The 18,936-nt window shown below is 43.9% G+C and overlaps 1 protein-coding gene across 3 annotated transcripts in view; it reads right to left on the minus strand.

The window, feature by feature from the left end:
- Nucleotides 1-18,936, minus strand: part of LOC120062019 (fibroblast growth factor 13-like) — a 93,608-nt gene that overhangs the window by 15,823 nt on the left and 58,849 nt on the right. For all 3 annotated transcript variants that reach the window (XM_039011820.1, XM_039011822.1, XM_039011821.1), the window contains exon 3: nt 17,539-17,642. In XM_039011820.1, coding sequence (XP_038867748.1) covers nt 17,539-17,642 — 104 coding nt within the window. The remainder of the gene's footprint in view (nt 1-17,538; nt 17,643-18,936) is intronic.

The raw sequence follows: 18,936 nt of genomic DNA on the forward strand, positions 1-18,936 counted from the left end.
CACCTTGCCTTTGAATGAGGAGTCAACTCTTTTACCAGTTCACACTTCACCTATTTTGTGGTCTGAGTCCTCATTACATTCACATTGCTATGTTTAGAAAGGAACCAAGATCTTTTTCAGACATTCAGCATTGATGTAGCATTGTGCTAGCATTGATGTAGCGTTGTGCTAGCATTGATGTAGCGTTGTGCTAGCATTGATGTAGCGTTGTGCTAGCATTGATGTAGCGTTGTGCTAGCATTGATTTTGTGGTTAGCGTTATCTGAAATCCTTGGGACGTCCCTACCCTGAATCCTAACCTTAACCCCTACCCTTACCCTAACCTAAACTTAACCCTTACCTTAACCATTTTAAATGTTAACTTCAATGGTGTAATGTCAGAGTTGGGACATCACAAGGATTCCAGATAGCAAGGACCTTGGTTTTGTAACCTATGTTGTGATTCTCACCAAATATGTTGTCTTCTCACACTATTCAAACCCCACAATCAATAAACAGCTTATGAAGCTATCTTAGCCTATAGATAAACATATTGCAAACAAATAATCTGAACATCGTGTCAGTACAAACTGTATTTTTGAATTTCTGTGCATCCTTGACAATCTCTAATCAATATCCATAAACAGCACACGTTTTTTTTCCATGAACCTGCACATCATCTTCTCTCACCAATGTGAGGGGTTGTGGCAGGGGAAACGGTGTTGCAGTAGTCTACTGTGTGGTGTGGGAATAATGACAAGCGAACCTGGAGAGCTTTGTGTTCATATTCCCCGTTTGAGACTACCTCTCCGTAGTTGGACTACCTCTCAAAATGCTCTCAGTTCGGTTCGCTTCCAGGGCTCTTTTGAGGGTTCTGAGCTCCTTCGGAGTGTTCACATTCCACCCAAAAAATGAAGGGAACCACACTGAGTTCACAAATTGTCTGAAATGGACCAAGTGTGAAAACACCTTCAGTGTAGATAAATATTCTCATCTCATCTCTCATCCTCCCTTGTCCCTGTCACTCCCAGAGCCAGCCCTGGCCCAGACCATGGTGACAGGAACACTGCTGTTGTCAGACGGCGCCGGTGACATGGCACCTCCATGGAGACTTCCTGTCAGCTCAACCCTGGCACACCGCTAAGCTACCATGACACCGATGGAGAACACTAGAAGGTCTAAGGCCCTATTCATACTTAGGAAATGTACAATTTCCTATGTACTTCTCAGTAGTTGGTATTCAGCCAGGCTTCCCCTAAAAATTGACAAAATTAATAAAATAATACAAATAAAATCATGTTTATTTCGTCTCTCTGTGTTTCATAATTTTCCTTCAACTCGCAAAAGGCTGAATGTATCTCGCCGGAGAAAGCATCTGAGTGAGTTAAACAGCGCCTCTCTGTATGTGTAGGCCATCTATCTGATGCTGTCTGGTCATAAAGAGTATGACATTGCTGCCACCCATAGCATTGAATGCAACGGAAGCCAGTGAGAATTTGGCCTCCCTTGATAAAAATATAAAATAATAGCCCTATGTGATTGAAGGGCATCCCTTGACACTTTTTGTTGGTGCGCCAGCTCACTCAATTTAGCTCAACGCTGATTGGCTATTATTTTGTACTTTTTTTATCAAGGGAGGCCAAATTTGGATGATGTTGAAATTGTGCTGGAATAGTGGAGGCAGCTCCTGTTTTCTTTGCGACTTGTGGTAACTCTCCGTGGTTCAATAGTTGTTTAGTAGTCTGAAAATGTCAGAAACATTAACTTGCTTGACCATGCTGTAGGCCATGTAACTGTTTGTTACATGCTATATGCTTTGTGGACTTCACCAAACAGAAGTTGCTCTCCGGTTTTGTGATGAAACAAAGGTGAGGTTGAATTTATTCTGCCACTGTGTCTTCTTATTGACTCGGCATTTAGGCCTCTATATCACGGTCGCAAGGCATATGTACTAACAGGTTATAGAGCAAACAACGTAATTATCTCAACACATAGGTTGTAATATGGCTTTTTTTCCCTGGCTTGGCTTCCCCAGTGATTTTACCCACGCACCACGACTGTTAAGACTTACCTGCAGGTGCGTAACGGGCTTTGCAAGCGTGGTTCCCTTGCGCATGCTGAATAAATGTAATTCAACCACTGAAACCCTCCCACTTGCTGGCTGACAGATTTTCTCGTGGGGTTTCAGTACAGGTATTTAAAGCCATCCCTTTAGAGTTGGTGTACCTTTTCATTTGAATGGGAATTTTCTCGACAGACAATAAAAGAACGGTTCAGAATATTAGGGATCAAATAAAGAAAGCCATGTTAATACACGCATATTCGTAAAAGAGTTTTGCACCAATTTGGTAGATTTAAAAATACTCTGACCTTGTATATTATTTAGGGTTATCAAAGTACTCATGAATAATAAAAAAACTAGAAATATTGGAAGGTGAGAGTAGTTTACAATAGGGGTTGAACAGTATTCCTATAAATCTGTCCTAATAATCCTCACTAATCATGGAACTGTGATGACAACGGACCAGTCGTTGTGAACCATGCGCCAGGCTCCAGGTTTAAACTGCGACTGTACATATGGTCTGCGTTCCATAATGATTCAAATAGGCTACATGCCCCAAATGGTTGCACAACTTGTAATACGTTAGCCTAATGTGATCCACTATTGCTAGCGATCCTCAAGAACAACCACACTAACGTGACTGAAGTAAGGAAGTTAAACTAACGATGTAATGGAATGACGCGAAATGTAAGGAAACTAACACTAAAGTGACAGTTCTAAATGTATGCGGGTATTACTAACGGTGGCTATACAGTAAAGGCTGGGCATATAATTTCAACTTTCTAGAAATCATAAATCAAAATCGGTAGGTTTGGCGCTATACTGTGATTTGTGCATGTCTACAGAAGCTTGAGTCTCCAAATTACATCCCTGCAGGTTGCGCCCCCCTTGTGTTCGTGTCGTGGGTGAGATCTTGGTGGGCTATACTCGGCCTTGTCTCAGGGTAGTAGGTTGGTGGTTGAAGATATCCATCTAGTGGTGTGGGGGCTGGGCTTTGGCAAAGTGGGTGGGGTTATATCCTGTCTGAGCGGACGGGGCCACAGTGTCTCCCGACCCCTCTGGAGCATTTCTCCTGTCTTATCCGGTGTCCTGTGTGAATTTAAGTATGCTCCCTCTAATTCTCTCTCTCTCTCTGTCTCTCTCTTTCTCTCTTCTCTCTGAGGACCTGAGCCCTAGGACCATGCCTCAGGACTACCTGGCCTGATGACACCTTGCTGTCCCCAGGTCTCCTGGTCATGCTGCTGCTCCAGTTTCAACTGTTCTGCCTGCGGCTATGGAACCCTGACCTGTTCACCGGACGTGCTACCTTGTCCCGGACCTGGTGTTTTCGACTCTCTCCAACTGACATTTACTCCTGAGGTGCTGACCTGTTACACCCTCTACAACCACTGTGATTATTAGTATTTAACCCTGCTGGTCATCTATGAACGTTTGAACATCTTGGCCATGTACATGTACATCTCCCGGGTGGCGCAGTGGTCTAGGGCACTGCATTGCAGTGCTAGCTGCGCCACCAGAGTCTCTGGGTTCACGCCCAGGCTCTGTCGCAGCCGGCCGCAACCGGAGGTCCGTGGGGCGACGCACAATTGGCATAGCGTCGTCCAGGTTAGGGAGGGTTTGGCCGGTAGGGATATCCTTGTCTCAGTATGTAAATGTAAATGTAATAAAATGTATGCACTCTACTGTAAGTCGCTCTGGATAAGAGCGTCTGCTAAATGACTAAAATGTAAATGTACAGTTATAATCTCCACCCGGCACAGCCAGAAGAGGACTGGCCACCCCTTAGAGCCTGGTTCCTCTCTCGGTTTCTTCCTTGGTTCCTGCCTTCTAGGGAGTTTTTCCTAGCCACCGTGCTTCTACATCTGCATTGCTTACTGTTTGGGGTTTTAGGCTGGGTTTCTGTATAGCACTTTGTGACATGGGCCGATGTAAAAAGGGCTTAATAAATACATTTGATTGATTGATAAGGCCAGCATTTCCTAAACTTCACAGTAGAAAAGGTAATGTGCTGCAGCTTACTGTCATATTACCGTTTTCACATTTGTCTCCAGCGATCATAAGGTAAAATATATCTAAAACAATTGTCATTTACATTTACAATCCCCTTATCCAAACGGCTATCTCAGTCATCTAGGTTTGGGGCTATACTGTCATTTGCAACGCAATATTAGGAAGGTGTTCCTATGGTTTGGTATACTCAGTGTATGTCGGTAACTAGTTGCTTGACAAAGTCCTAAAATTTCAGAAGGATAAAAAAAATTGTTTTGGAAATCGTTTTTGACCCTTGGGCGTCAAAATGGCCCCCTTGCTGGTGCTTTTCTAAAGTGTCTTAGTTGTATATGTATATGTATATGCATGCAGGCTGCTAAATATCGTTTGTCGTTAACCTGGTCATCAACAGTCTACTCTAACAAGACGCCAAGGAAATCAAGGACCGTTAGGGGAGAGGCCATGTCTGCTGCAGTCAGTTCTGCCTTTGATGACAGACTGAGCCCAAGCTAGCCCCCAGGGTGTCTGTACTGTCTCTCTATGTCTAGGTCTGTGTCTGAACTAAATGACAGATGAAGAAGTCTTTGACTGTTCTGACTTTTGAGAAGCAGGGTAACTGAGACTCCTTCCCTCTGTAAGGAGTACAGTCCTCAACCATTCTCCCAGAAAAAGCTCTTCACAGTTTAAAAAGATTTCCCAGAGATGGAGTTTTCCACTTATATAACTGTTCCGTTAGCGCGCGACCATGGCTAATGCTTCGGTTTGAAGGTCAGATAAAACCAATTAAACCCTCGTACTGAAATGCAAATCTGCTTTCGGAGAGAGGGATCGGATTAAACTCCTTTGAGTTCTATCTGGTGAAAGGTAATTCATTATAATTGCGTTAATAAAATCAACAACAACAGTGCAGGGGAGGCTGCAAATGAAGAGGATGCTGAAATGGACTTTTCCCAAAATACTAAACTGGGTTGAATGTTTAAATGCAACAAATTTAAAACCTTGGACAACAACATCCTGAAAACAAGTGTCAACAGCCTAAAGAGCCATTCATGGTGATCTTTCTCCTAATGCTGTGCGCTTTATTTCCCTGTGCTTTGGCCATGCATCAACCTGCCTCTCTCTGACCGCCAAGCCCAGGCATTTGTCTAGCCGTGTGGAGGCAGAGAGCAGTTCCTTTAAAGGTAGTAAGTTAGCGCAATACATCTGCTCTTGTTCTCTATTTTTCTGTATGTTTTCCTCTCTCCCTCGTTGCTCTTCAACCCTTTCTCTCGAGTCCCCCCATTCCCCATTACTCACTTCCCCAATCTCTCTTCCCGCTCTCCTGCCCTTCCTCCCACGTCTCCCTCTCTCTGTGATCACCATGGCAAGCAAACAGCGTATCGAGTATTAATTCCTGTGCCGTGCTCTAACAGCTTGGTGGGAAAACGATGGGCTGCTCAGCTTTTGAGCCAGGAGTCCTGTTCTACCTCCATTAATGAGCTTATGTGGATTTGGCTCGCTGCAGTCACCCTGGAGTGGAGTGAATGGCTATGGATGACAGGCGCATACAGATTGACACAGACACATTGAGAGCCAAATGGAAGGGATTGCCAGCCTCGCCTTATTGAACGAGATTGGGTCTATGAAGGACAGCGACATTCAGATAGACACAGACACTTTTAGAGCCAAGATGGAAGGGATTTCCAGAAACCCCTGTTCTATTCTAAGGAAGACAGAAGAATCTGACACAAGGAGGAGCCAAGATGGAGGGAAACCCTAGTCCTATTCTATTAGAGTCTCTTTGACAGAGGCAGCTGGATCCACATGACTCCAGCGGCTGCATCAGTTTCTCCCTCAGTCAATAGTAATGGCTAGTGTTCAGTGAAACCCACGGTGCGGTGATAAAAGGCAAACACCATTTTAATCACGACTATCCAGAGCTAGACGGAGCAAAACACATCTCGGCAAATTGGAGCGAGGGAACATTATTTTAGAGAGAAAGAAAAAAACGAGAGAGGAGAGAAAAAGCTATCTGCATGGAAATGATCTGCCCTCCTCTCCTCCTTCTCCCCCTCCTCTCCTCCCCAAGCCTGGCTGTCTATGACTGGTGGTTTGGGTACATGACTTAAAATTATCCCATTAGAATACATGGCTTTACTTGGAGCACAGGACAATGCAGAGAGGGACAGTAGTGAGCTGATGAGTGCCCCTGTTGAAATGGTGCACAGCTGGAAGACTTCACACACATCAGAGAGTGAGAGCAGAGAGATATGCGGCAGGGTGGCCTAGTGGTTAGAGCGTTGGGCTAGTAACCGAAAGGTTGCAAGTTCAAATCCCCGAGCTGACAAGGTACAAATCTGTCGTTCTGCCCCTGAACAAGGCAGTTAACCCACTGTTCCTAGGCCGTCATTGAAAATAAGAGTTTGTTCTTAAGTGACTTGCCTAGTTAAATAAATAAAAAAAGGTTAAATGTAAGTCGCTCTGGATAAGAGCGTCTGCTAAATGACTTAAATGTAAATGTAATATGCTTCTAGTATAGGCAGCTACTATTATAGCGTACTGTGCCGACAGTAATAATATCATTCTGTAACGGCCTACAGTATTAAAGCCCTATCACATGGAAAATCAATGAGGCTAAATGTGACCAATGAGATTAAAGATAAAGGAGAGTCATTTTTTTGGAGTGTGTCATGTCGCCATGGCTGGAAATCAATCTTAGATACATGTCAAAGCTGTGATTAAAAGGGGGTGTGAGAGAGAGAACACACACACCCTTACTGTGTACCCCTCTCACCCCCTCACCACCCCCTATCACCGTAGCTATGGGGGGCTCGTGTTGTGTACTGCAGTCAATGAGTCATGTTGGTGGGAGCTTTATGATCCATATCTTATTTGGTTTTATTGTGACTACAACATAGGGAAACCCCACGGTCTCACCCCTCTCCTCTCCTCCCTGTCACCATCCCGACCCCTGCCTCACTGTACCTCCCCTCCCACATAGGGTATCCCCTGCCTCGGCGGTGACTGACTGAGTGAGTAAGGGAGTATGTATAGGGGAACACATGCAAGAGATGGTTGTTGTAGTAATGTGTTTGTTTATGTGTGTGAGAGAGGGAGATAAATGGGTAGCTCACCCCCTCACTCTTTTTCACTGTTCTCCTATCTTCCCCTCTGTCCCCATATATCTCTCAACCTCATCATTTTTTCAGGCACTCTCTCAGCCTCCTTTAATCATATCTATCACTCTCTCCGTTCCTACATCCATCTATTTTAAAGGACATATCCCATTCCTTTAAGAGGTGTCCTTTATGCTCACTGATTCACTTTAAGCCTCTCTCCACAGACATGTATACAGCACCCGCAGTGTCTTTCACCATAAACCCTGCTTACATACATACAGACTTTTACATTTGAGTCATTTAGCAGACACTCTTTCCAAGAGCGACTTACAGGAGCAATTAGGGTTAAGTGACTTACTCAAGGGCACATCGGAAGACGTTTCACCGAGTTGGCTAGGGGATTAGAACCAGCGACCTTTCGGTTACTGGCCCAACGCTCTTAACCACTAGGCTACCGGCCGCACATACTGTACACACATAAACACACATACTCCTCTTCATCAGGCATCACAGACAGTCCTCTAGAACCTGGGGGGGGGGGGGGGGGGGGGGGGGGGGGGGGGGGGGGCAGATTTACAGCAGTGGAGGGATATCCCAGTACAGGTTAGCGATAGCGCCTTAACACTTTACGACCCAATAGCTTCAGCAAGGGGGGAGACGTTTACAGGCTGACGCAAGCACTGAGTGTGACATGCTGCATGAGGTTTCCCCAGCCCATCTGTAATATCAACACACACACAGGCATAAAACAATACAAGCACTACAACACAATACTACAGCCCTGTGAGTTTTATAGAGGGTAATGCATATTCAATGCCTTCCTGTAGCCGTGCCAAGAAAGAAAACACAATCAATTACCATTTGCTCTGAAATTGCAATCAAATGAATGCACAGTAGTAATTAAAACCCAATAATGTTCCCCCGAGGCGAGGCAGTGGAACGAGAAATAAAGGCATAATGGATCTGATCTTCCCTGTAAGAATATTGGCGCCATTCTTCACGCCCGAGCACAAATCGATGCTGCCAGTCCTGTGTCTGCGCCCAGTGCCCATATTCTACTAACTGAAATGACACCAATAGAATCAAGGCTGAGCCGTGTGCTGGTGTCTTTACAGCAGTGTCAAAGCCTGGGAGACTCACAAAGATAATGACGCCGCCACCGCTCACTATCCTCTCTCACAAACAAATCTGTCTAAATGCCTTCCCTTTTCAATGGCCTCACTATTTTAGTATTTAGTCACTGAGTGGCAGTGGAATAAAAAACACTTCCCCTCTATCCCCAGATAAAAAGAACATTTACAATGTGTTAATTTGTTCGGAATAGATTTGGAGGCTCTAAGCTGGTGGAAAAGCTCTTGCAAATACAAAATACAAACACACACTCATACAGGCACAAAACACACACGATGGCTGGTTAATGACCCTTGAGAGGATCCCTGCGATAGGGACAGCTATTTTGCAAAGGTATTGTGCTTCTGGTTGGAAATCTCATAACCTTTTTCCACCATGCAAACACACACATACTCAAACATACACACAGGCATGGATCCCCACAGGGACAGAACACACATACTCAAACATACACACAGGCATGGATCCCCACAGGGACAGAAGAAGAACACACATACTCAAACATACACACAGGCATAGATCCCCACAGGGACAGAAGAAGAACACACATACTCAAACATACACACAGGCATGGATCCCCACAGGGACAGAAGAAGAACACACATACTCAAACATACACACAGGCATGGATCCCCACAGGGACAGAAGAAGAACACACATACTCAAACATACACACAGGCATAGATCCCCACAGGGACAGAAGAAGAAGAACAGTATTAAAAGCAGTACAACTTCACACCTCCATTCTTTCACCTTTTTGTCAGAGTAACCAAATTATTTTCAAACACCGCTGAACTTTTTGTCAGAGTAACCAAATTATTTTCAAACACCGCTGAACTTTTTGTCAGAGTAACCAAATTATTTTCAAACACCGCTGAACCTTTTTGTCAGTGTAACCAAATTATTTTCAAACACCGCTGAACTTTTTGTCAGAGTAACCAAATTATTTTCATACACTGTTACACAACCTCCGTATATTATGTAAGATCTGCAAAATTCGAACATATGATAATTCGGAAACCCAAACTACAATGTTTCCATTCCTTTTATATGTTATTGTCTCCATACCCACTAGTCCCCCCTCCTAGACTCAGACTGGAGCCCTCGTGATATACTCTACACCTAGTGACCCACAGCTAAATAAATGACCAAACTTCAAAGGCACCTTTGGAAAAATACCATAGAAACAGTTTAGACTAGCTTGTAAGGGGTGCGTGTTGGTGGCAGAGAAGTCAGGCGCAGGAGAAAAAAACTTGGTATAAACGGAGTTGTTTAATAAATGCTGACAAAACTCCAAAACAACCAAAATATACAAAATAACAAAGTGGGTACAAAACCCGTCACACACCAACACTAAATAGCACATCACATACAAACAAAACAACAATCTCCGACAAGGACATGAGGGGAAACAGAGGGTTAAATGCACAACATGTAATTGATGGGATTGGAACCAGGTGTGAAGGAAGACAAGACAAAACCAATGGAAAATGAAAAATGGATCAGTGATGGCTAGAAGGTTGGTGACGTCGACCACCGCCCGAACAAGGAGAGGGACAGACTTCGACGGACGTCGTGACACTAGCTAGTCATTTTAAAGAGAACATTGACGTCAACATGAACACTACAATGGTCATCATTTGTCACAGAGAAACACTATTAAGGAATTTAAGGAAATGCACAGTAACATGGCACATTTTTGATAGCCTACCTGATTAGAAAACATACCATACAGAACATCGACAGACACTGTAAAACCATTTACCACATCTTGGTGACAATGGTGTGTACGAGGATCGTTTCCCTTCGACACCATGAAAAGCCTGTTTTACCATCTATCTGTATTTTTCAGCAACGGTGAGTCAAGACGGCTGTGACAAACTGTGAGGAGCTGAATATTACATATGAGGCCGGATGAAAAACAGCTAGAAAGGGGCAGAGAGGAGAGTAGACAGGATAAAGGAAAATACATGTTTAATTGATTCCCTCTCTTCCCACACATTGTGACTCCTCTGGATTCATACATTTTCACTGGTGCATTCTGCGTCACCCACACATGTACTGAACACCCTTCCTCTCGCCCCTTCCTTTCACACATTCTCTCTCTCACGTGGACAGAAGAACATGGGCACACAAACACCCACAACCACAGTAGATGAAATGTCAATTATCATAATGAGTCTGCAATGATATGTACATGTATTACACATACAATACCAGTCAAATGTTTGGACACACCTACTTATTCAAGGGTTTTTCTTAATTTTAACTATTTTCTACATTGTAGAATAATAGTGATGACATCAAAACTATGAAATAACACATACAGAATCATGTAGTAACCAAAAAAGTGTTCAACAAATCAAAATATATTTTAGATTCTTCAAAGTAGCCACCATTTTCCTTGATGACAGCTTTGCACACTCTTGGCATTCTCTCAACCAGCTTCACCTGGAATGCTTTTCCAACAGTCTTCAAGGAGTTCCCACATATGCTGAGCACTAGTTGGCTGCTTTTCCTTCACTCTGCTGTTCAACTGTTCCCAAACCATCTCAATTGGGTTGAGGTCGGGTGATTGTGGAGGCCAGGTCATCTGATGCAGCACACCATCTCCTTAATTGGTCAAATAGCCCTTACACAGCCTGGAGGTGTGCTGGGTCATTGTCCTGCTGAAATACAAATGATAGTCCTACTAAGCGCAAACCAGATGGGATGGCGTATCACTGCAGAATGCTGTGGCAGCCATGATGGTTAAGTGTGCATTGAGTTCTAAATAAATCACTGACAGTGTCACCAGCAAAGCAGCCCCACACCATCACACCTCCTCCTCCATGCTTCACGGCGCGAACCACACATGCAGAGATCATCCGTTCACCTACTCTGAGTCTAACAAAGACATGGCGGTTGGAACCAAAAATCTCAAATTTGGACTCATCAGACCAAAGGACATATTTCCACCGGTCTAATGTCCTTTGCTTGTGTTTCTTGGCCCAAGCAAGTCTCTTCTTCATATTGGCATCCTTTAGTAGTGGTTTATTTGCAGCAATTCGCCCATGAAGGCCTGATTCACACAGTCTCCTCTGAACAGTTGATGTTGAGATGTGTCTGTTACTTGAACTTTGTGAAGCATTTATTTGGGTTGCAATTTCTAAGGCTGGTAACTCTAATGAACTTATCCTCTGCAGCAGAGGTAACACTGGGTCTTCCTTTCCTGTGGCGGTCCTCTTGAGAGCCAGTTTCATCATAGCGCTTGATGGTTTTTGCGACTGCACTTGAAGAAATGTTCAAAGTTCTTGAAATGTTCCGTATTGACTGTTGTTTCTTTGTTTCTGTTCTTGCCATAATATAGACTTGGTCTTTTACCAAATAGGGTATAGGTCTTCTGGTCTTCTGTATACCACCCCTACCTTGTCACAACACAAGTGATTGGCACAAACACATTAAGAAGGAAAGAAATTCTACAAATTAACTTTTAACAAGGCACACCTGTTAATTGAAATGCATTCCAGGTGACTACCTCATGAAGCTGGTTGAGAGAATGCCAAGCGTGTGCAAATCTGTCATTAAGGAAAAGGGTGTCTACTTTGAAGAAGTAGTTTTTGGTTTTGGTTACTACATGATTCCATATGTGTTATTTCATAGTTTTGATGTCTTCACTATTATTCTGCAATGTGAAAATAGTAAAAATAAAGAAGAACCCTTGAATGAGTAGGTGTTCTAAAACTTTTGACTGGTACTGTATATGTAATATAAATAAAAAATGGCATAGGTGCTTCAACAAAGTACTGAGTAAAGGGTCTGAATACTTATGTAAATGTGATATTTCAGTTATTTATCTTTAAGAAATTAGCAAAAAAAAAAAAAAAAACGTTTTTCTTTTTCATTATGGAGTATTGCGTGAGGGGGAAAGGGGGGGGGGGAACAATTGAATCCATTTTAAGATAAGGCTGTAATGTAACAAAGTGGAAAAAGTCAAGGGGTCTGAATACTTTCTGAATGCACTTTAGAAGGTATTCAAACACACGTTCACAAACCAACACTTGAACACACTCACAACCACCACCTACACAATGGTACTCAGAGGAAGGAACACCACAGCTGCAGCCCCCTGCCTCCCTGGCTAGCCTACGTCGTCGCCTGCGTCTCCACCATTGATTGGGAATCTCCCGGAAACGCTGGCCAGAAATTGGCGAAACCCCCCTCCTGTGAAGAGGCAGCAGTTTACCATAGCAGCACGGAGCTGTCAGCCACACAGACAGACCGAGAAGTGGTTATCAGACACCCTGTTGAATAACGAATCAATTCAATCCACTCACTAATTCAGCTCAAATGGAAAATCTTGCCTCCTCCATGAAACACAACTATCGTCCCATTTACAAAGCTGAATGCTATGTTGCTGCCGGAGGGTTGCACAATCTTAGTCTGGAGGTGGCTGTATAAGTGTGTAGGGGGAATTCAAGACTATAAGCACCAGCAGTGTGCTAAATAAAGATTCTATAAAATACAGTAGGCTATACTTTGTTGTAATGGTAAGTAATTACTGCATTTAACATTACTAGAGGTTAGGATCAAAGAAACACACACATATAAATACAACCTCAAAAAATTGTCAAACAATGAGGGCAAATATACCTAAACTATTTTCATGTGGTTATGATTGGGAGGGAGGAGAGGGCAGATCCGTCCCCCCACCTCTCCCTCTCTCCCCCTCTTTATTCTCTCTCTCTCTCTCTCTCTCTCTCTCTCTCTCTCTCTCTCTCTCTCTCTCTCTCTCTCTCTCTCTCTCTCTCTCTCTCTCTCTCTCTCTCTCTCTCTCTCTCTCTCTCTCTCTCTCTCTCTCTCTCTCTCTCTCTCTCTCTCTCTCTCTCTCTCTCTCTCTCTCTCTCTCTCTCTCTCTCTCTCTCTCTCTCTCTCTCTCTCTCTCTCTCTCTCTCTCTCTCTCTCTCTCTCTCTCTCTCTCTCTCTCTCTCTCTCTCTCTCTTTCTCTCTCAATTCAATTCAATTCAATTCAAGGGATTTATTGGCATGGGAAACATGTATTTACATTGCCATAGCAAGTGAAATAGATATTAAACAAAAGTGAAATAAACAATAAAAAATGAACAGTAAACATTACACTCACAAAAGTTCAAAAAAATTAAAGACATTTCAAATGTCATATTATGTCTATACACAGTGCTGTAACGATGTGCAAACAGTTCAAGTACAAAAGGGAAAATAAATAAACATAAATATGGGTTGTATCTCTCTCTCTCTCTCTGTTACTGTATATACTGTAAAATAACCATAAAACAAACACACAAAGACACAGACAGTCACCTGAGGGGAGCACTTTAGCTTATTCTATGAATCACCACCACAGGTGAGTTAAATATAGCATCTAGTAAATAGAGTATTTCTGAGAGCTCTTTTATATCTACTATGAAGGCTGCTAGTATAATAACCTGGGAACCCTACACTACACACACACTCGCGCATGCGTGGGTAGACACACAGGCACACACACAGCCTGTAGAGTCCAGGCAGGATCCATCTTTATTCTATTAAATTCTATTAAAGCAGCAGCTCAGCGCATACGTTTTAATTAGAGGCAGCGGTGCTCATATCATTAAAGCCACTCAGAGGGAACAGAGCACGGGTAGAGGACTGTTGTTAACAATGGGGGGGGGGTTATTTGTATTATGTCTCTGTTTTCCCCTCAGGCGTTCTCCGCTTTCTCGATCCCGGCAGATATGTTTCAACCCTGTGATAATGGTCATTATAATGTATAGTAATTACACACAGGCTTTAAGGTTCCTTCTACTCTACTATGGCCCATAACTATAGTCTGATCAGACTTATTGAGACAAGGGATGGAATTGATTTCGATTTCGATTTTTTTGGTTGACAATGCAGCTTTTAAAGTCAATGTTCCTGAAGACCACATTTAAATGGTGCATTGCCAACAAGCTGCAATCGGATTGAATCCCGGCCAAGGGCTGTTAATGGCCAAGAAGCCCTGGACCACGGAGAATGGATACTAGACTTGTAGTTGATATCTGAAAACTGGAGACTTTTGAAGAGTTTTCATTGGATTATATGAGGTTTAACTTTTAAGGGAACACGTTGTTAGCTTTTTCCCAAGCTTGTCGTCTGACCTCTAGCCAGCTGGCTCACCAAAAGACTCCTTTCTTTTTGACTCTAAGCTTCTTAACTTGGCCATGATTGCTCTTTTGGGGCTTTAAGTGTTTGACTTTCTGTTATGTGAGCATGTCTTCATCTCCATCATGCAGGATGGTCGGTGCCTACACTATTATCATACATACAGTGCATTCAGAAAGTATTCAGACACCTTGACTTTTTTCACATTTTGTTACGTTACAGCCTTATTCTAAAATGGATTAAATTGTTTTTTTCGTCATCAATCTACACACAATGCCCCATAATGCACTGTACATCACACATCCCTCCTGGTGTGACCATGTGGGCTATCTGTCACTCAGTGTGTGTGTGTGTGTGTCTGCGTGTGTTCGTGACTGCTCGTGCACGCTCCCCTCCTCTCAGGGTTCATGGGAATCCTTGTCATTCTCCCCAGTCACGGCCAGTCCGCCACCCTGTGCTACGATGGTGAGGGTGACATTTTGTGAGGAGGGATATTTTTTGGGCTGCATGGGAACTGAATTATTCATAACTTTGCACATTTAATCAAAGATGTGGAGCCTTGCTGCCAGAGCCGTATATTTCAATGGCCTCCTGTTTATAAATCCTTCAGCTTTTTAATGGCACTGAATTATATCAGATATGCCTAATCTAGTTTCCCAGCCAGCCGCAGGCTTACATTTAGGTTAGATAGGTAGATATAGTCAACTAGAAAGCGAAGAAACAGTTTGGCAGGTATTATACCTAAATAGAATGGAAGAGAGTAGAAATAACAAGGGTGTTTGAATTATACTTATTACAGATATGATATAAGAGTATGGGGGGGAGTGGACGTTATGGCTGGTGGAGATGGTTGAAATGCAGAGACGGCTCCTTAATTGGTCGGCTGGTATTGCTGCTGCCTCTGGATCTTTATGGGCTGCTGGAACAAATGCTTTTTTCTTTCTCTCTCCCCCTCTTTATTCTCTCTCTCTTTATTCTCTCTCTCTTTATTCTCTCTCTCTTTATTCTCTCTCTCTTTATTCTCTCTCTCTTTATTCTCTCTCTCTTTATTCTCTCTCTCTTTATTCTCTCTCTCTTTATTCTCTCTCTCTTTATTCTCTCTCTCTTTATTCTCTCTCTCTTTATTCTCTCTCTCTTCATTCTCTCTCTCTTCATTCTCTCTCTCTTCATTCTCTCTCTCTCTCTTTATTCTCTCTCTCTTTATTCTCTCTCTCTTTATTCTCTCTCTCTTTATTCTCTCTCTCTCTTTATTCTCTCTCTCTCTCTTTATTCTCTCTCCCTCTCTTTATTCTCTCTCCCCCTCTTTATTCTCTCTCCCCCTCTTTATTCTCTCTCCCCCTCTTTATTCTCTCTCCCCCTCTATTCTCTCTCTCTCTCTCTCTCTCCCCTCTCTATCTCTTTATTCTCTCTCTCTTTATTCTCTCTCTCTTTATTCTCTCTCTCTTTATTCTCTCTCTCTTTATTCTCTCTCTCTTTATTCTCTCTCTCTTTATTCTCTCTCTCTTCATTCTCTCTCTCTTCATTCTCTCTCTCTTTATTCTCTCTCTCTCTCTTTATTCTCTCTCTCTTTATTCTCTCTCTCTCTCTTTATTCTCTCTCTCTTTATTCTCTCTCTCTTTATTCTCTCTCTCTCTTTATTCTCTCTCTCTCTCTTTATTCTCTCTCCCCCTCTTTATTCTCTCTCCCCCTCTTTATTCTCTCTCCCCCTCTTTATTCTCTCTCCCCCTCTTTATTCTCTCTCCCCCTCTTTATTCTCTCTCCCCCTCTTTATTCTCTCTCCCCCTCTTTATTCTCTCTCCCCCTCTATTCTCTCTCTCTCTCTCTCTCTCCCCTCTCTATCTCTTTATTCTCTCTCTCTTTATTCTCTCTCTCTTTATTCTCTCTCTCTTTATTCTCTCTCTCTTTATTCTCTCTCTCTTTATTCTCTCTCTCTTTATTCTCTCTCTCTTTATTCTCTCTCTCTTCATTCTCTCTCTCTTCATTCTCTCTCTCTTTATTCTCTCTCTCTCTCTTTATTCTCTCTCTCTTTATTCTCTCTCTCTCTCTTTATTCTCTCTCTCTTTATTCTCTCTCTCTTTATTCTCTCTCTCTCTCTTTATTCTCTCTCCCCCTCTTTATTCTCTCTCCCCCTCTTTATTCTCTCTCCCCCTCTTTATTCTCTCTCCCCCTCTATTCTCTCTCTCTCTCTCTCTCTCCCCTCTCTATCTCTCTCTCTCTCCCCTCTCTATCTCTCTCTATCTCTCTCTCCCCGGACACAGTGTTTCATGGCTCCATGCAGCCCACATACTGCATCTGTTTCTTCCAGCTGTTCATGTCACCATAGTAATGCGGACTGCTGCCAGAGCAGCGGCATTTCAGCTCCGTACAGCCCAGAAGGTCAGACGCAGGCATGGGGTGTGGGGGCAGGGACAAGGGCATAGGGCCGAACCACCCCAACACACACACATAAACAAAGAAACACACACAACAAACACACTCTTCTCCTCCATCGCACACACATAATCCGCACACACACTCACATTCTCGCGCACACATTAGCAGGCATACACACTCATCACCCCCGCCACCACAAATCATGCTGCCAGCCAGGCCCCATGCTAATACACCCACTCTAGCCACCTGGTGAGAGAGGCAAGGCTGGGCACAGATGGTAAACAACTGGGGACACCTGTTAGGAAACATGTCATTATGGTGAGAGCTCAGTATTCCACACGCACTGTGATCATGATGTAGCATTGACTTTGCACCGCAAATGGGTATGTGGCTGTGCCAGAAAGTAGCAGGGAGGAAGGAAGGAATATTTCTTGTAGGTAGCTCTTAATGATTGTGAGGTTAGGAAAGATGTGAGACATCTGCTGCAAGCTGGCTATATGGAGCCACTGTGTTCTACCAGGGAGAGCAGGAGAGGTTAGCCCTGCTGTGCTCTCTGTGTGTGTGCTCTCTGTGTGTGCGTGTGCGTGTGTGTGTGTGTGTGACTTTCTCTCAGACAGGGGCTCTTCCACTGACCATACAGATTAGTCAAGGAGACTCCCACTACCTCCACTGAGCAACAGAGGACAAACAAGACCGGTGTCACACACTGACTCATTGAGAACACACACACACACACACACACAGAAGGAGGTTGGGGAGACTTACTGATGTGTACAGGAAGCCCTCGCTGTTCATGGCCAGGTAGAGCTTGGTCTGAACTCCCTGGATGGCCACCACTCGAAGCCCCACTGGAATGAGGTTGAATATGGCTGGGGAGGAGAAAGAGAGAGTTACTCACAATCCTGTCAACAAATGGAGGGGAAAAAACATGTCTAATATCTTGTGAAGAAGAGAGTACGCACACTGTTTATCCACCAGTGAATAGAATTTAGTGAAGCCATGCCTCAGTCTGGGTTTTCCTGCTTGAGGGGGCATCTAGGGTGACTAAACACCAGCAGGTAGCAACTCCCGTACGGACTCGGGAGAGGTGAAGGTCGAGAGCCGTACGTCCTCCGAAACACAACCCCGCCAAGCCTCACTGCTTCTTGACACAATGCCCACTTAACCCGGGACCCAGCCGCACCACTCTGTCGGAGGAAACACCGTACACCTGGCGATCGTGTCAGCGTGCACTGTGCCCGGCCCACCACAGGAGTCACTAGAGCGCGATGGGACGAGGACATCCCAGACGGCCAAACCCTCCCTTAACCCGGACGATGCTGGGCCAATTGTGCGTCGCCCATGGGTGTGACGCACAATTGTGAAACAGCCCGGCATCGAACCAGGATCTGTAGTAATGCAGCTAGCATTGCGGTGCAGTGCATTAGACCGATGCGCCACTCAGGAGGCCCCAAGGAGCAGAGCTAATCTAAGTAGAGAACGATACATTAAGCTAAGACTTCTGCCCGCACTATTCCTGCCAACCATATCCTTTCACTCTACCCCAGTCTCCTCCACGGTTAGCTACAGTACTGCTTAGCTTAGCAGGCTGAACAGAGACCTCTTTCCACCCGGCTCTACCCTCATATGCCAAACCCGCTCACACCTTTGTCCTACTGTCACTGTGCTAGCCAGGAAGCTGACAATCTCCCCTGGCCACAATCTCCCCTGCATTCATACGCTAAGGGAGAGAGAGGCTGCCCGCCACCACAGAGGTTTGCTCTTGAACTCCGGAACAGAGAGGGGGTTTCATCATGCTCATAGCATGAGCAGCGGTCGAGAGAGGCAAATGATGTAGCCTTAAAGAGGTTACATAATGCTAAAAATGAATAAATATTAATCGCTCACGGTCGCTGAAAAAAGGCAAACAGAGACAGTGATTTGTGCTCTTTCTCTCAAAGTTAAGCTGTTATTGTAACTACTGCCGTTATGTCCTATTGTAACTGTAAAGCTGTTATTGTAACTACTGCCATAATGTCCTATTGTAACTGTGAAGTTGTTATTGTAGCTACTACCATTATGTCCTATTGTAACTGTAAAGCTGTTATTGTAACTTCTGCCATTATGTCCTATTGTAACTGTAAGCTGTTATTGTAACTAGTGCCGTTATGTCCTATTGTAACT

The sequence above is a fragment of the Salvelinus namaycush genome, chromosome 17 (genome assembly GCF_016432855.1).
Source record: "Salvelinus namaycush isolate Seneca chromosome 17, SaNama_1.0, whole genome shotgun sequence".
Taxonomy (NCBI): domain Eukaryota; kingdom Metazoa; phylum Chordata; class Actinopteri; order Salmoniformes; family Salmonidae; genus Salvelinus; species Salvelinus namaycush.